At 51.9% G+C, this 501-nt stretch overlaps 1 protein-coding gene across 1 annotated transcript; it reads right to left on the bottom strand.

Moving 5' to 3' along the window:
• Positions 1–209: 209 nt before the first annotated feature.
• Positions 210–492, bottom strand: PPTG_24959 (hypothetical protein; the record flags this gene model as incomplete). Its single annotated transcript, XM_008919037.1, has 2 exons — positions 210–380; positions 463–492. The coding sequence occupies 2 exons, from the start codon at positions 490–492 to the stop codon at positions 210–212; spliced, it is 201 nt and encodes a 66-aa protein (XP_008917285.1).
• Between the last annotated feature and the right edge of the window lie 9 nt (positions 493–501).

Below are 501 nucleotides of genomic sequence, written 5' to 3'. Positions count from 1 at the left end.
TCCAAGCGCTGCTTCGTAGAATGAAAGGGTCTTGCAACAACGGCATGTCAGGCTGTCCAAGTTTGCTATGATCGCCACGACAATCACTGCAGCGCCGATAACGGTGCCTGCAATGGTTCGAGTAGAAAGCTTACTATCCAGGAATGTTGGCGAAGTTCTAGCAGGTGTGATCGCTAATGTCTGAGGTGGCGATGTCAAACTCGTAGTAGTCAGCCCCGCTCTTTCCAGGACAGTTCAACACAGTACCCGTGTTGTCTGTGTTCAACACGGTGTTGCGGGTCCACACCAAAGCCCCATTTGAAGTTAAAATCGTGGCGCTCCTGAATGAATAGTCGGTGTTCAAGTCTCGCAGTTGCCAGTGGCCCATACGAAGCGGAGCTCTCGTAGTCCGAGCAATCGTCGTTATTATAGTAGTCTAAGCCATGTACGGCTCACCACCAAAGAGTTCATCGAGACCCTCACCACGCCCGTCGTGGCAGCTCTCGTCCACATAGCCAATCA

Source organism: Phytophthora parasitica (assembly GCF_000247585.1).
Source record: "Phytophthora parasitica INRA-310 unplaced genomic scaffold supercont2.450, whole genome shotgun sequence".
Taxonomy (NCBI): domain Eukaryota; phylum Oomycota; class Peronosporomycetes; order Peronosporales; family Peronosporaceae; genus Phytophthora; species Phytophthora nicotianae.
Note: the sequence above shows the minus strand (reverse complement) of the source record. Positions and strands in the feature narration are given on the sequence as shown.